The sequence below is a fragment of the Pelodiscus sinensis genome, chromosome 4 (assembly GCF_052426305.1).
Source record: "Pelodiscus sinensis isolate ZL-2025 chromosome 4, ASM5242630v1, whole genome shotgun sequence".
Taxonomy (NCBI): domain Eukaryota; kingdom Metazoa; phylum Chordata; order Testudines; family Trionychidae; genus Pelodiscus; species Pelodiscus sinensis.
The window spans coordinates 65,827,442-65,842,733 of record NC_143055.1 but is presented as its reverse complement, the minus strand read 5'-3'; the positions used below and the strand labels follow the sequence as shown (position 1 = coordinate 65,842,733).

The window sequence follows — 15,292 nt, the reverse complement described above, 5'->3', positions numbered from 1 at the left end:
AAGTACTTAAAACTACACTTGGGACAACAGACCAAAACAATAGCAAATAAATGGTTGACTCAGATAAAAATCAGCAAGCTTGACTGCTACACAACCATCACGCTAGGATCTGATCTACATAGTCTTAACTTCTATTCTTTTGGAGGTTGACTGTTTCTCTAGCTCTACACATGAAGTTCAGTTAAATGTAGCTGAACTGATGCTGCCACCTGCTGTCTGTTACAAGTATTTTTCCCTACTGCAAGCCAAGCCTAACAGACTTCCTTAATAGCACAATGAACTATTCAATGCCAGCAGAGTCTCCAGCACACGGGGCTTGTCTACACCGGCACATTTTGTTGCCAAAAAAATCTTTTGGAAACAAAACAGTGAGAGCAATTTGACTTTTGTTGGGAAAAACACCCAGTTTTGGTGACAAACTTCTAGCCATCCCTTTATTGTTGACAAAGAGCCAGTGTAGACTCTGCTGTTTCTTTTGTTGAGAGAACTGGCTTCCACTTGTACCCCTGATAGATTGTGCTCAGTGTTTTGTGATCTCTGCTACCCTGCAGGAATGCACCCTCTCCCCCTTTCAAAGCTCTGAGAAGTATCTGACAGCTGAGTGAGCTGCTCCATTTGAGAAACAAATCATTGTAATGCTCATGTTCTTCCCTGATAGGAACATAGCAGCAGGCAGATGGCTGCTGTAGGGGGAGGGCTGGAGAGACTGCTATAATGCTTTGACATTCCTTAGCACAGGGAGCTCACAGAGCTATAAGGGGATCCCAAGAAGGGTAGAGGCTCCTATATTAAGCACCAGAGGTCTGAGGTTCAAGTCTGCCTGGTGGTGGTTACAAGTGGCATCTCAACTGGGTCTCTGAAACTCAGGATGTACTTCACCCAAGGAAAATATGTAACCTGCACACCTAGTAGGGTTTGCTATCCCATATAGTGGCACTTGGACCACAGCAACAGCTAAGACAAGAGACCTCAACACACCATAGGCTGAGAAGCAGTTGTAGCTTCTAGCTCAAAGGGTAGAGGCTCCTATACTATATTAAGCTCCAAAGATCCCAGGTTCACATCTGCCTAGTGGTAGTTACATAGGGATCAGCTCTGCCTTCCCACAATACTTCACTGTGGGATGCTTACTCACACTGCTTTGGTCTGTCAATTAGGTGCTAGCAATGAAACATCCACAATGGGAGGCAGAAAAACCAGTTTCACTGTTTCTGACTTTTGCATGTCAACAGCACTTTTGTTGCCAAACTTTCCCAGGGTAGACATAGGCCAGTATAACTGGAGCTGGTAACAGAGAGACCCAAAGCATGGTGCAACAGAGGCAGAGAACAAACGACTTGGCCATCAATGGGCCAGGAAAGAGACTGACAGGGAGAGACAGTCCAGACTCCAAGAGACTGAGAGACGGGTCATTAGCAATGCAGCTCTGCAAGGAGGATAACCCCAGGGCTGGGGGGCAGGCGAGCAGCGTGGCTGGCAGGGAGGGGCGGGGGTGCTAGCGTTGGGTACCAGGCAGAGGCTGGGGCAGCGCAGGAGCTCGATGCCGGGGCTGGGGCAGGATGTCCCGCCTCCCCAGGACTGGGTTGATGCAGCGCGGCTCCTCCCCGCTGGCTGGGCGGGCTCAGGCGCATCCGGCCCGGCCTCTCTCCCTGCGGCGGCGGCTGGGTCTCGCACCGACGCGCTTGCTGCTGCTCGTGGCCCCGCAGGAGCTCGGCGCCGGGCGGCTGCGGGCGGAGTGGGCCGTGGGGCGGCGGCCGGGGCCTGCGTGGCTGAGCGGGCGGAAGGATGAACACGGTGCTGTCCCGGGCCAACTCGCTCTTCGCCTTCTCGCTGAGCGTCATGGCGGCGCTGACCTTCGGCTGCTTCATCACCACCGCCTTCAAGGAGCGCAGCGTGCCCGTCCGCATCGCCGTCTCCCGGGTCATGCTGTGAGTGCGGCCCGCGGGCGGGCGCAGGGCCTGGGGCTGCCGAGGCGCCAACGGCTCCCTGCGGCTGCGGGGGGAACCGCGGGCTACAAGCGGGGGGGCTCTGGCTTGGGGATGTGGGGCGCCCTGCTGCCTGCCCCGATTGCGCTAGGGAGACGCTGCACACGTCGGCACTGCGCGCTCTGTGGCTTGGGCCTCGAATAAGTACCCCAGGGTCTGCCTCTGCAGTTACCTTCCTTCTGCTGCCTCGCTTCCCCTGCCCGGGCCAATGAGGGAAGCACACGACAGGCAACTCTGCTGTACTGCTGTCCTTTCCCCGCCTCCTCTGCCAATACTGTATGGAAGGGAAGGCTTAGACAGTCACACAGGCCAACACTCTTGCTTTATGTGAAGGCGAGCCATGTTAACCTGGGGGAACATCCTCTTCAATTCAGATTCCTTGGGTGATTTCTGTCGGGCTTAATGCTGGGCTTTTCAACATGCCAACTTCCTTTCTTTAATCACTTTCTTTTAAAAAGAGTAGTTGATTATATAAATAGGTACTGACAAACTTTAAATGTCTGAATACCTTTCATCTCTGTAAGACACACTTTTAAAAAAAACCAAACTAGTCACCCAGTCAGAATGGAATTGAAGTTGCATAGTGAGGATATCCCTGCTTGCATCTTTTTTCATACAGGTTCATTAAAATACCATGAAGGTGTTAGGGACAGTTCATAGTCTTCAGAACAAAAGCTTGGGGGCTTTTTTGGCTTCTTTAATTTTGAAGTGAGGAAGGCAACAATGTGGCAAACTTGAATGTTTTGGTTTTGAACTTCAGTTCTGAAGTTTGTGAAGTTTGTTAATAAGCTCAGTTTTAGCCTGGAGCAAATTTTAATATTGGGTTCAAAGTTCTTGAAGTTTTGGGGGTGAGGTTTATCCATTGCCAACCAAATTATGGCATGATTAATTACATAATGACTTAATATTGTGGAGACAGCATAAACTTTCAACTATTGTAATATTTTTTATTTTTGAGGATTGTACATGTTAAGGAAGAGCTTAACTGTGTGTGTGTGTGTGTGTGTGTGTGTGTGTGTGTGTGTGCGCGCGCAGCACAAATATGAAATTAACCAGGGTTAACAGGTGGCTAATGTAGATGGGGAGTGGGGGATGGGGACTCTCTGTGATGTAAAATCAGTTGGTATAACAAAATAGTAGTTACAATCAAAATGCCTGACTTTGCTGCTGCAGATGTTCAAATTGCCATTGACTAGTTCAGGGCTACTCAACAGGTGACCCACATGCATTTGTTTGTGGCCCGCAGTGCAGTTTGGACTTACGTGGGGCAAAACACAAGACCCACGGGTGGGATATTTTGAACATGGCCTTCATTGGGAACACACTCCACCATGGCAATTCAATATAATGGTCTTCTGTTGATATGCATTTCAACAATTAAATTCCTGAACTGTCATTGCCCATTAAAAGTGCTGTCATATGGATAGAAATCGGTTAAATAGTGCATTTTATTAATATCAGCAGAACTGACTTAAATGGGGCCTGCTTGTTGTGTAATCTTGCCTTAATCTTTGTATTTATGCTCATCAGTATCAAAGAAGCTATTGGCATATATACTTGCATGTATATGCAACTTAAGTTGCGACCCTCGCCATGTGCTATGAGTATCACTGTGGCTCCTGAAGCTTCCAAAGTCGAGTAGCCTTGGACTAGTCGGTGATGGCTACATATTCTTGACAAAAATCAAATTAAGTCCAATTTAGCTGCCCATGTCTCTGCAAGCAGGAAAAATTCCATCAGTTATTTGTTACTTATCATTTGTATTCTAATAGTGCCTAAATGTTCCAATCAGAATAAGGGCACAATTGTGCTAGGGAGTGTACAACGAATAAAACAATGTCCATGACCCAAAGTGCTTATGATCGGATTGATATTCATGTATTGTCTCTTAAACAATCAGAAAGGTGGAAAATGTACAAGGGAAACCAATAAGAGTATTCGCTGGCATAAAACAAGTAATGCTAATTTAGTGTTCATGCTTTTTTTTTTTCTTTTTTTAGAAAAAATGTGGAAGACTTCACTGGTCCCAGAGAAAGAAGTGATCTAGGCTTTGTTACATTTGACATTACTGCCGATATCCTTTATATAAATACGTTATTGCTTAATCTATAAACTCTATGTTGAAACTGCTTCCATACACTTTATTATTGTAATATATGAAACCAGTCCTCAACAATTTAAACCAGAAGACATTGGAAAAGTCTTCAAAACAAAAGTGTATCATTTATGGAAAACCAATGTTTGAGGAAAACCACCAATATCTCTGGAAAGCATTGTTATAAAGTAAATAGAGAAATATACTAGATGAGAAATATACTAGATGAGAAAAGACATACACCAGAACATCAGAGTTACGAACATTTCAGGAATAGAGGTTGTTCATAACTCTGAAATGTTTGTAACTTTGAACAAAATGTCATGGTTAGTTAAGTTTACAACTGAACATTAACACTATACAGCTTTGAAATTTTACTATGTAGAAGAAAAATCCTGTCTCTGCTTTTCTTTTTTAAAAAAGTTGCTTATGTATAATAGTACTGTACTATATTTGCTGTTTTTTGTCTCTGCTGCTGCTTACTTGTGCACTTCTTTTTTCAAATGAGGGGTGTGGTTGACTGGTCAGTTCATATCTTTGGTGTTAGTAGCTTTGAGGTTCTATTGTAGTTCTTATCAGATAAACTTTCCAAGCCATTTTCTGGAAATCTCATCAGCAAGGTGAAGAGTCCTCCAACCACCACCAAATATGGTCCAAGTTCAGTCCTTAGTAAACTGTGACCTTGTTTGGCCACGCATGTGTTTAGGATCCTCTGTTAGTTCCAGGTGTGAAGGCTGGCTGCACCTATATTCTGGCCAGTTTAAAATCAGTTCAGAAGGGACCGCGAGCACTGTGGCAAATAAAGCTGGGTACACGCATGGCTGGGTCAGTTAGACTAGTCTCAGATGTCAACCACAGCTTATTCTTCACACTACAATATCTCAGAGAAATGGAAGCAGGACAGAAAGGGCCACAACATTTACCTTGATGACAAGCATGTTCTTCGGTGGATGAAGTAATCTGTATCTAGTGGTAGGCTCAAGATTAGCACTTACCTCCGTCACTCTGGCTGTAGCATTATCATGATGGATGTTGGAGGAATAATATTCTTACTACAGAGAGCCATAGTAGGGGTGTGAGTCTGGTTATGTAATGCATATTTTATGAATGGATAGAGTGCCTGGCTTTTTATTTGACTGTCACCTAAATATCTATGACATGGGTTTCAGACTCATGGGTTTCTATTAGGAAAGCCTGGTTTACAAGTTAAGGACTTATAATATGCATGGGTGTCAGTGGGAGTATTTTTATTAGAAGATTGAGGGCAGAAATTGTCCTTTATTTAACTAAAATATTAAGTATGATTTGCATTTAGCATCACTCATTGGAAAAAACTTACTGAGCAGCATAGACAAGTATATCAAAACTTTTGTCGTCTGTTTTTTCTCCCCGTCTTACTTTCTTCCTTTTCTTTCTATTTTTGATCGCCAGTCTCTTATTTTTGCATTTCTTTTATTTTCCTCTTTGGTTATTTATTGGTTCATACTCTCTGTCTCCTCTATCCCCGTTTCTGGCTCCTTATCCCAGTCCCTTTTGCCCAGCCAATCCCATTTCTTCCTCTTTGCCAGAGCAGCTCCCTTCTGCCTTGACCCAGTCTTTTCCCCAGCTCCAGACAAGAGTTTGAATGATTCTCCATTTCCCTGGTCAGCTTCCACTTTTGCCCAGCCAGTTCTAATGTCCCCACTCTCGTTGCACAGCCAGTCCCAGTTTCTCCCTCCTCCCTGCTCAGGTTATACTAGCCTCACTAGAAACCTTGTCCCAGTCTATTCCTTTCCCTTTCCCCTGGTTTAGCTTTTGTCCCTTTTGCATTTGATCAGGTACCTCTTTGCTTGTCTTTGTACCAGCAGGAGGAGGAGTATTAAGAGCACAGGAGACGCAAATTCCCTGCTCTCAGTTCTGGTGCCTGACTAGAGCAGCTGGGAATGATCATTACAAGGGAAGTTTGGCTTTGCAACTAAAAATAGGTATTATAATTGGAATTGTCAAAGAAAGAAAATCTTTTAACTAGTATACCCTGCGCATCAGATACCAACAGATATTCTGAAATGTAGGAAAGTATAATTTATATTCTACTTGGATATAAGCTGATCTATGTTAGAATTCAGTAAAAATATTATTTAAAAATAAAATTGATATATTATTTCCTTAACTGGTTCACATCTGCAAACTATATTTGATTGGAATGTTAAACAGTTATTTCTGTATTTATCTGCAGAATATTCAACGAAAAACAATGTAAGTATGAAATACAAAATTGAAACAATTAACATTATTTAGTTTAACTGCTATTTAACATGCAGTGGTAATCCTAGGAAAGATTATGGTGCAAAAATTTTATCATCTGGCACTCTGTTAACCAAAACATTTTGTTAACTGGCATTGCTCCCATTCACAATACCGCTGCATCTACATGCATGCATGCCTGACTCCTGCCTGTCCAGCTGGCTGTTGCGGGCTTCTGACAGCTGTTACTGCTGGCTTATGTCATCAGCTGGTGCTTCCTTCCCCCTCAGCTTGCCAGGAGCCAGATCTCCAGTAGGGAGCAAGGATAGAGCATTAATCTTTGTTATCCAGCACAGTCAGTTAACTGGCAAACCCCATTCCCCATCAGTGCCAGATAACACAGCTTTCACTGTACTTTGACTAGTTGAGATGAGTTCATTATCTGGTTTCATATTTTAGAAGTTCAGTTTATAAACAGCCAACTCTTATAAAATAGGTACATTATAATGGCATATTTGTAGGCTCTTGTTCAAATGCATCAGAAGACATTAGACAAAATTCTGAGTAACCCCAAAATCATCATTGCTGAATAAGCAGTTCAGAAGAGATGTATAAAATGTCTTTTATAAATGAGGGATGTAAAGGGTTAACTGGTTACCTAGTAAGCATCACCCGCTAAGTGCTATGTGGTGTTAACCAGTGGCCTGGCTGAGCTGGAACAGCCCCCCTTTTCCTTCTTATCTGTGAGATCTCTGTTTACCAGTTAAAGTTTAACTGGTTAACATTTTAAGAGGGATTTTACATTCCTATTGTAAATTCAAGATACCTCACTGAGGCACAATTGTTCTTTTGGAATTATACTTGAAATCTGAATACAGCAATCTTTCATAAAAACGCTGAAAAATTTGGACAAAATGATGAGCTTTGACTTCAGTACAGCTCATCTTTCAGTCCTGAGACAACGTCCAAATGCAGGTTACATTGCTTAACATCGCTTTTTCATTTGTATTGCTACTAAAAACTAGCATCTTTGGCCTTTCATACTTTTTTTTTGTTTACTGGTAAGTCTTTAAAATCTGCTGTTAAAATAACGTTCTGTCCAATCTGCTATTGCTGTCATATCTAAATATTTTAGTGGTACGCCTTTTTTCTTCTGATAAATTGTTCTGTTATACTCGCAATCCAAAAACCTAAGTTTATGCTCTTCAGAATCAGTTTCTTGACTCAATAATGCTTTTAATTTCCAATGGTCAAATATGCTTTGTTGTGTTAACTCAGTGAATAATTGTAATTGTAGGCCCTGAACCAAGTTGTCCTTTGGGATAAGATCATTTTGAGAGGAGATAATCCAAAGCTGTTACTAAAAGACATGAAATCAAAATATTTTTTCTTTGATGATGGAAATGGTCTCAAGTGAGTAAACTTCATTTCTTTATTATGTAGCTCTTCTGTACTCTGGATATTTGTGTGTTGCTGAGGTTGGGGGTGGTAGAGAGATAAGAGGGAAGGTGAATATTTAATGGTTCATTGTTGTTTTATATCTTATAATTTCAAGACAATTACATCTTCATAAAGCAGCTGATGAAATGTGCTATGTGGCAGAGATCCAGACCTCCATGGTCTGCCCCTCTTATTCAGTGGGCTGAAAAGCAAGTAGCTGCTAAAAGTGCTTGGCTGCTAAGTTTCAGTGTATGACTGAAGTTTCATCCTGTGGCTACAGAACTAGGGTCATGTCCTGCAAAGTATGGAGACTCCTCAATTACTTTGCAGGAAAGCTATCTGAACTCTAGGGCACAGTCCATGCAATAGCTTTATGCAAATAATGTAAAGGAATGCAAACTATGTAAATTTAAAATGCCCATTTCTGGCACACAGAAAAGGTGTCATATTCAAGGTAATTTATGTCTTTATAAGTTGTGTGTATTTCTCTGATGATCCATTTTGATTTTACAGGGGAAACAGAAATGTTACTTTGACTCTCTCCTGGAATGTTGTACCAAATGCTGGCATTCTACCTCTCGTGACAGGATCAGGACATGTATCTGTTCCATTCCCAGATACTTATGAAACAGCAAAAAGTTATTAAGTTATTATGCTGAATCCTAAGCAACATATTTTTATACTTGTATATAATGAATAAATTTTATCATTTTTTTTCCTCCTATCCCCTGCAACCAGAGGTACCTGATTTCTTTGGTCTAATTGAGCAGGAAAAGAACAGCTGAAATTTAGCCCTTACAAAATTAAATAAAACATTGATGCTAAAACTTCAAGGAAAGGTAAACTGCTGGTTTAATTTTTTTGAGAAACTACCTTTTTTTCTTTTGTTGGCCATGTGGGTAGAAAAATATGTTTCTTATAAATAAACATTTAAAATCAAAACAGTTTGATTATTTTTAAATGTATATGAAAGTTCTTTATGTAATCCATCCAAAGTTCAATGCACAAATGTCAGTGTTGTAGTTAAAAATATAGTAGTATTTACATGTTCATAGGCAATGTGACTATTGTATTGTGTTTTTCAGCTGCTGCTAAATAAGCAAGTTTAGAATGCTGCATTAAGGTAGATTGTTTGCTTTCTAGTAGCATCAAAAGCATTCTGTGGAAATTGTGATTCTTTGATGGCTCATAGGTAATAATCAGGAGTATTTTGTTACTATTCCAGCTCAGATTTGATGTTGGTTGGGTGGAAATCCTTATTTGAAAGATTAATGTAACATTCATACAATTTTACAAGAATAGGTGTTTAAAAAAACCACATCTTTTAAGAGTTGTTTACAACACAGATTCTGGAGAATTCGTAAGCAGGGTAAAACAGTAAGAGAATACCTCTAGCATATAATTTTTTGCTTAGTCGTAAAAAGTTTAAGAAATGCACCAAGAGCGTGAATTTTTCTCACACTTGCACAAATAAATAGTTTTGGGTTAATTAAATGAAGAAGATAATCTCCAAGCATTTAGGATGTGTTGTGCAGTATACAAAATAATCCAAAATAAAAAAGTACTCATAGAATGCATGATTTTCTTGTAAAATATTTGGAATTTTTGACTTTCAGTATTCTAGGCAAGCAAAATTCAAATATAGTAAAACTCTGAGGATAACTAAAGTTAGACTTTCATAGGAATAGATTAAAAAAGATTGGAACTACTTAGCTAGGAGACAAAATACTCTATGAAATTAAAAAGCCTACAAATTAAAAACCTGATTGAAGGAAATACTATCTTGTACAATTCATAGTAAGTCTGTGAAGTTTATTACCCCAAAAGCTGAGCAGAATTTTAAAAAGATGCAATATTTATATACATATAAAATCAAAGTCAGTTTTGTTAGTTAAAATAAAACCAAATGGAATAATTGAATTCAGCAAGAAATACTCATTTTGGTAGATTATTTCATAATTGACCTCTGTGAAATATGTTGCCTTCTCCTAAAGTATGTGAGAGCAGCAATTATCAAAAACAGAACAGTAGAATGGACATTTAGTGATCCTCTATGACAGTGGTTCTCAAACTTCATTGCATCATGACCCCCTTTTGGCAACTAAAATTACTGTGTGATCTCGGGAAGAGGGAGGGAGAAGAACAACCACAACAACTGAGCCTGCCCTAGCCCTGCCACCCCAGCCAAGGGCAGGTTGGGGGAGTGAAGGCCATGGCTTTAACCCTCAAGTTTTATCTTCAACCCTGGATGGTAGGTCTAAGGCAGAGAGGTCCTGGGCCCCAGTAAATCTAATAACATTCCTTGCAATCCCATTAAAACAGGGTTCTGACCCACAGTTTGAGGAACCTCTGCTCCATGACAAATCCATGTTGATATAAGTGATTTGACTCTCTAAAAAAAATTCAGACAGTTTGCACAGGATTATCTTTTCATCCCAACAGCTTGTTCTTTGTGAGGAGGCTGGATAACAGCTGTCTGCCACCATGCTGCCAGGGTGTGTAGAAAATTTTGCTCCAATACCGTGTGTCCTAGGTCATCTATGTGCAGTGGCAGTAGGGTGACCAGATGCTCTGATTATTTTAGAGACAATTCTGATATTCAGGCATTGTCTTATATTGGCATCTATTACCTCCCCATCCCCAGTCCTGATCTTTCACAGTTGCTATTTGATTACCCTAATGGCAGCTTACTGTATGTTTTTCTTTCTGGCCTTTTTCTGTTGTGCATCTCCTTCCTTTATGAGAAGGGTAGAAAGTGGATTATACCTCAATGCATACAATTAATAGCATTTAAGAGGGGAATGGATTATGTGGTTTAAAAAAAAAAGTCTGCGTAAGAATGTACATAGGCCAAGATTTTTATAAGTGCCTTGATTTTTTTGGATGCATCTATGTTTGTGTGTTCAACTTGTGGCTCTTTAAAGAGTGCTGATTTTTCAGAGGGTAAGTAAGTGCTCAGCACTTTTCATTTCCAAACTTTCCAGGCATCTCAGGTTGGGTGCTTGAAAATTCATGCTCTTGAAAAGCTTGACCATCCAACTGAAGCAGCTGCACTCAACTATAAAATGTATCTTTGTATTCATGTTTCTTTGGAGGGACTGTTAGTGAGGTTCTGCCAACTTGATTTCTCTGCGCTTAAATGTGTTTACTCTTGCCTGCTTTGCTGCAGAGAGAAAAACACCACCGTTTGTTTGGAGTACTAAAATAGAATTTTGTACTGTGGGCATTTTGAAAAATGCGTTTTAATAAACCGTTTTAAACAGTATTCCTAAGTATAAAGAATCATGCCTTGTTGATATGTTATCTTGTAATTGCCAAAATTGATAGATGTTAATGAAGTTAAAGCTGTATTGGACCAGACAGCCCGGTATTTACAGCATATGTCCGGTAAAACGAAACAGAAAATACCAGACATGTAAAACCCAACATGTTTTTTCTTGCTTGGGACATTCTTCCCCCGGGGGGGGGGGGGAGAAGGGAACGTGGAAGTGTGTGGATATTTAAAGGGGCCGTGACTTTGTCTTTGTGTGTGTGTTTTGTTGATTTAAAAAAAAAAAAAACTTTGGTCCCCATTTTTTTTTTTTTTTTTTTTTTGTGCTCAATCAATTTTTTTTCCCGCCATGTTCGGTATTTTTTGTTTGGTATTAACTAAGTTTAATATTCACACATATGAACAAAAACAATCAAATAAATAACTGCTCTATTCTCCTGGCTTTCCTCAAGGATAAACTGTTCTTTCTGTGTATTTAAGCTTCTTTCTTAGTTTCTTGTTTCAGTTTCTCTCTCGACTTGCAGGGAAGAAAATTCTTGTTGTATCTTAGATTATGATATAGTCATAATTCATAATTTTCCAAGACCTTGTCCAAGTGGTTAAGAACTTGTATTCAGGAAGCTTCACATTAGCTGTACTTTCTTCTCTGGAAAGGATCAAGGTATATTCTACTAGATCTCTTCTTTAGAATGAGTTGTTCCTCTAGAGCAGTGTTTCTCAGAGTGGTCCACAAAACCACTTGGAGAAACCTGCTAACTGGCCGCTCCAGTGTGTTTATTTTCTAGCTCCACAGCCACAGAGCCTCACAGCTCCCATTAGCTCCAGTGTACAGCTTGCAGCCAAGGGGAGTCACGGGAAACATCGTGAGCTGAGCCATGGCTTCCTACAGCTCCTCTTGGCCACACGCCGCAAACTGGAGCCAATGGGAGCCACAAAATAAAGACACTGGAGCAGTCAGGTATCCACATAGAAAGCAGGTACTACAGTGGAGACTTAGTTATAGGCTATAGAAATTCTGTACCATCAGAACATGTTGTAATAGAGAAATTAATTCGGAAACAGAATAATCCATATTCATGTGGTATTGCTTGCCTAGTATCTACTGAGGAAGAAGAAAACCCAGCAGTAAGTGGTGTTGCAACTAGGCCAGGAGAATCAACTGAACAAGTAAAAGTATAAATTACTTTCCAACTATTGAAGTTGGAACAAACAATAGAAATTACAAATTTTATCTTACATTAGATTATAATATTGTTGGGGCAGGGACTTGTCTTTGTTCTGTTTGTACAATGCCCAGCACAATGAGATCCTCATTTCTGACTAGTGTCTAGGCATAAAAGTAATACACATAAGAGACATTAAAAAAGACTGTCACAGTGGCAACTTGGTATACTCTCACTCTTACGTTGAATGTACTGACCATTCGTCACCATTCCATTTGATTTTCTCCAAAAGTAGTATTAGCCTAGAGACTTGAAGGCAAAGTTTGGAGAAAAAAAATCTAAGTAATTTATGAGCCTTAAATCACTTTTTTGAAAATTTTACCTGTGTGTCTTTCTCCATTTGCCCTCCAAGAACCTGCTTTCTCTGTTCAGGTCCTATCTTGATACACATTTCTTTCATAAAGCCTTCTATTGGTCAGGTACTGAAATGGCTTTTACCCACAAAAGCTCATGATCCTATTTATTTTTGTTAGTCTCGAAAGTGCCAAAGAACTATTCATTGTTTTTAAAGAAGGGGGAGTGATGGAAAATACACAGCTTGTGAGGCTTGATGATCTTTTGCATTTAAAATAATTTGCAAGTCTAAGTCGTATGTCTAATATACAATGTGAATTTTGGGGGGGAAGATACCAGATCTTCCTTTGTTTTATAGACTGAATGGTGTGTCATCAGTTACAGATTTAAACAAGTCAGAAGTTGCTTATAACTGACAGATTGGGGACAGATCTATCTCTGTCAGCTCTACATCAGTTCCGGAAACTACTTCACAGCCTTTGCTTTGTATTGTAACCATCATGGGGGGTGATGTTTTGGGAGTGAAAGCATCTATTTTGAGGCCATGCTTTGACCGTCAGAGAAGATGTGACTTGGCAATCAACACCGAGTTACTTCTCCCTGCTGGAACAATGACTTTACATACTTCTCTCCATTCAGTTTTCAGAATGGAGAGAGGTAACTATTGTTGTCCCCCGGGGTTTGTACTGGGACCAATCCTATTCAGCATATTCATAAATGATTTGAAGAAAGGGATAATCTGTGAGGTGGCAACATTTGCAGATAATACAAAATTGCTTAAAATAGTTAAATCCACAACGGAGTGGGAAGAGCTTCAAAAGGATCTCACAAGACTGGGTGCCTGGGCAAGAACATGGCAGATGAAATTCAACATTGATAGATGCAAAATAATGCTTATAAAATATAATCCCAACTATATGTATAAAATGATGGTGTTTAAATTAGCTGTTACAACTCAAAAGGAAAATCTTGGCATTGCGGATAGATTTCTGAAAACATCCATTCAATCTGAAGTAACAGTCAAAAAAGCAAACAGAATATTAGGAATCATTAAGAAAGAGCTACATAACAAGACATATTGCCTCTTTATAAAGTCATGGTATGCCCATATCTTGAATACTGTAGACACGTGACTGTCACATCTCAAAAAAAAGACTGGAATTGGAAAAGGTTTAGAAAAGGGCAACAAACGATAGGAGTATGGAAAGGCTGCCCGATGAGAGATTAATAAGATTGGAATTTTTCAGTTTAGAAGGTAAGTAAGGAAAAAACGTTATTTGCTCCCTCCCATAACATGAGAACTAAGAATCAGCAATGAAATTAATAGGCAACAGGTTTAAAACAAACCAAAAGGAAGTATTTCTTAACATAATGCACAATCAACCTTTAGAACTCCCTGCCAGAGGATGTTGTGAAGGCACTTTAATGGTTTTTTAAAAAAAAAACTAAATAAATACATAGACGTCAAAATCGGTGGGAAAGGCTGAACTTGGACTCTCCCACCCACAACACAGTCAAATGGGGGACATGATTTAAAAAAAATAGATTTTCTATATTTCAAGTTCCCAAGACAGAATTGGAGATGGGACCTGTTGTAGGATACTTACTGGAGGTGGGTGACTGTGTTGCTCCCTGTCACAGTGACAGGGTGGCTGATGGAAGCCCAAGACTCAGCAATGGCTGTCACCCTCTTCCTGTGGGATTCTCTCCCTAATACTGTAGGCTGGGTGTGTAGGATTTGGCAGCTATGTCTGCAGGTGAATAGACTAAGTGGGAAGCAGACAATCAGCTATTTTATAAATTACATGTTTGAAATATATGCCAGGAAGGGGTAAAGGCTCAAAAAAGCCTATGTCCTAGAAAACAAGGTGTGACTGACTGCTGGCTAAGCCAGTTCTGCCACTATTGCAGGGGTGGGCAAAAGGGCCTCTGCAGGCTGGATGGTTCCTGCCACTCCCTTGTTCCCAGGCCAATTAGAGCCTGGGAGTGGGGAGAGGAGGAAGCACATGAAGTTCTCTCTGCCCTGCCCCCACCCTGCCCATGCAATTGGTGCCCTTGAAAGTAAGGGTGTTAAGTATTGGGTAACTGACTAATCAAATAGTCGATGCATTCGATTAGTCAATAGGGCACCTTTGCCTTTGAACACTCCAGCTGGCCATGTACAGCCTGGGAACACCCCAGCTGGCCCCGGACTTCACGCTGCTTTTCAAAGTACCCCCCTCCTTACTGCCTCTGTCTGATAAGTATCAGAGGGGTAGCCATGTTAGTCTGAATCTGCAAAATCGATGAGTCCTGTGGCACCTTATAGATGCCATCATGTACCCCTCTGCTAGATACATCGGCCAAACTAGACAGTCCTTATGTAAAAAAATAAATGGACACAAATCAGATATCAGGATTGGTAATATATAAAAATCTGTAGGAGAACACGTCAATCTCCCTGAACACACAGTAGCCGATTTAAAGATAGCTATCCTGCAGCAAAGAAACTTCAAGAACAGACTTCAAAGAAAAACTGCTAAGCTACAGTTCATCTGCAAATTTGATACCATCAGTTTAGGATTAAACAAAGAGGCTGTGTCTACATTGGCACCCTTTTCCGGAAAAGGGATGCTAATGAGACAAATCAGAATTGCAAATGCCGCAGGGGATTTAAATATCCCCCGCGGCATTTGCATGAACATGGCTGCCGCTTTTTTCCGGCTCGGGGCTTTGCCGGAGAAAAGCGCCAGTCTAGACGGGATCTTTTGGAAAATAAAGC

General features: G+C 40.6%; 1 protein-coding gene across 1 annotated transcript; it reads left to right on the top strand.

The window, feature by feature from the left end:
• The first annotated feature begins 1,601 nt into the window (after positions 1-1,601).
• On the top strand, positions 1,602-11,008 carry SPCS3 (signal peptidase complex subunit 3). Its single transcript, XM_089777907.1, has 5 exons — positions 1,602-1,928; positions 3,986-4,061; positions 6,241-6,315; positions 7,601-7,716; positions 8,257-11,008. Exons 1-5 carry the CDS (start codon positions 1,786-1,788, stop codon positions 8,387-8,389), a joined length of 543 nt encoding a protein of 180 aa, XP_089634033.1. The 5' UTR covers positions 1,602-1,785; the 3' UTR covers positions 8,390-11,008.
• Positions 11,009-15,292: the final 4,284 nt, after the last annotated feature.

What these genes read in the sequence shown, in the direction of transcription:
- SPCS3 (XM_089777907.1), top strand. Translation starts at nt 1,786, where the DNA reads ATGAACACGGTGCTGTCCCGGGCCAACTCGCTCTTCGCCTTCTCGCTG. An exon ending in CATTTGACATTACTGCCGAT is followed by an intron (nt 4,062 to 6,240) that starts ATCCTTTATATA and finishes ACTGGTTCACAT; the next exon opens with CTGCAAACTATATTTGATTG. An exon ending in AATATTCAACGAAAAACAAT is followed by an intron (nt 6,316 to 7,600) that starts GTAAGTATGAAA and finishes TTGTAATTGTAG; the next exon opens with GCCCTGAACCAAGTTGTCCT.